This window comes from Triticum dicoccoides, chromosome 5A, assembly GCF_002162155.2.
Source record: "Triticum dicoccoides isolate Atlit2015 ecotype Zavitan chromosome 5A, WEW_v2.0, whole genome shotgun sequence".
In the NCBI taxonomy this organism is placed as follows: domain Eukaryota; kingdom Viridiplantae; phylum Streptophyta; class Magnoliopsida; order Poales; family Poaceae; genus Triticum; species Triticum dicoccoides.
The window spans coordinates 314,929,769-314,931,534 of NC_041388.1; the positions used below are offsets into that span (position 1 = coordinate 314,929,769).

Below are 1,766 nucleotides of genomic sequence, written 5' to 3' on the forward strand. Positions count from 1 at the left end.
ACGAGGGCCATGTAGAGACTGGGGCCTTTTGTGCGTTTCAGCTAGGCAGGCTGGTTAATTCGTACTTCCTTTTGTTGTTAGTTCCCACATTTGGGCCACTACAGATGTAGGGCTTCCTCCCATCATTCTATCCTGGCTTTTGTCGTGCCTGGTTCGTATTTTTGTCACCTCGTGCATGTCCAGGCTCAGAGAGAGGGAGAGAGGTACCATGAAAATTCTCTCTCCTTTCTGCCTTGCACAGTTGCACTGTGGATGCATCCATATGTGTACACGGATTTATAGCTGCTTCCCCAGGAAAGGCACCATGTCTGTCTGCTGACAGCATTACCAATAGATCCATGCATCTACTGTTGTCTAATTAATTTGACATATTTTGAGTGACATTGCTGAATATCATGATTATGCAGTTAACTTTGAGGATATGATGCATGCAGATGCACATGTGGGGACACGGGTCGCAGTACCGCCGCGGGCCTGACTCCCTCCGCGGCACGCAGCCGGCGGCGATGCTCCGGCTGCCGTGCTTCTGCTGCGCGCCGGGGTGCCGGAGCCACGTGGACCACCCGCGGGCGCGGCCGCTCAAGGACTTCCGGACGCTGCAGACGCACTACAAGCGCAGGCACTGTGCCAAGCCATTCCTCTGCCGCAAGTGCGGCAAGGCGCTCGCCGTGCGCGGCGACTGGCGAACTCACGAGAAGAACTGCGGCCGCCGGTGGCACTGCACCTGCGGCTCTGACTTCAAGCACAAGCGCTCGCTCAAGGATCACATTCGGGCCTTCGGGCAGGACCACGTCGAGCGGCCGCCCGCCGCCAAAATGTGACCGTCGAGAGCCACGGACGATAAATATGCATGGCCAAACGGCCTGCCAGTGATTATACGATTGCTTGTGCAATATTAGGGGACCGATTGATTTGGGTATCCATGGTATTCTCCTTCGCATAATAAGCATTACTATGTTACTAGCTGCTAGCTGAACTCAGTTTGATTATTACACTTTTTTTTAACTATTTTGTTCTTATTCAAGTGCTATGTGCGTATTTTAGCGTGTTAATCGTAGACTTGTAAGTTATGGCAACTTAATTTGTTCAGTAATATTCTTATTTTGTATTTGTTTCATGGTTAATTGTCACGATTCATTTCCTAGTTATTTTGAGCAAATACTCTCACATATACCACTCTTTGTTTTAATTATTTTCATAAGGTCAGTTTGAGAGAACTCGCCCTTTAAATCTCTTTCATTAAACTAAATCGCTGTATGTAAGCAGAATAATAAAATACTTCATCCGTCTCAAAATAAGTGTCTTAATTTTAATGTAACTTTGTAGGGAGTATATTTTAACGACCCTCCAAAATTCAATTATTGTCACTTAGATGTACGATAGTGTTTCGTTTTTGTTAAATATATTTTGTAGTGTGTTATTAAGTACACTAAAGTTCTAAATCATGTGTGTCTAACACTTAGTGTTGTAGATGGAAGAATTACTAATATCCACAACATCAAAAATATAGTATGAAAATATATTGTATGATGGATCTAATGAAATTAATTAGGCGTTGTAGATTTTGGTATAATTTTCTAGGGACATTTAGATTTGTGCCCCTAACTCGAACCCACTACTCCTATTTGCCCCTAATTTGGAAGCATGCTTAAATTTGCCCCTCTACTGTTAGTTGCACTTACAGAAATGTCCTTCCATGCTGTTACTGTCTAGTCAAAGGGCTTTGACCGTCTTCTGGGCGTTTGCTTGACATTTTTGCCCCTAAA

At 44.7% G+C, this 1,766-nt stretch overlaps 1 protein-coding gene across 1 annotated transcript in view; it reads left to right on the top strand.

Annotated features, from left to right (window-relative positions):
* Window positions 1-1,030, top strand: part of LOC119297265 (zinc finger protein WIP2-like) — a 2,084-nt gene extending 1,054 nt beyond the window's left edge. The window contains exon 2 of the mRNA XM_037575124.1: window positions 435-1,030. Within this exon, the coding sequence (XP_037431021.1) occupies window positions 435-821 (387 nt within the window). The 3' untranslated portion in view covers window positions 822-1,030. The remainder of the gene's footprint in view (window positions 1-434) is intronic.
* Window positions 1,031-1,766: the final 736 nt, after the last annotated feature.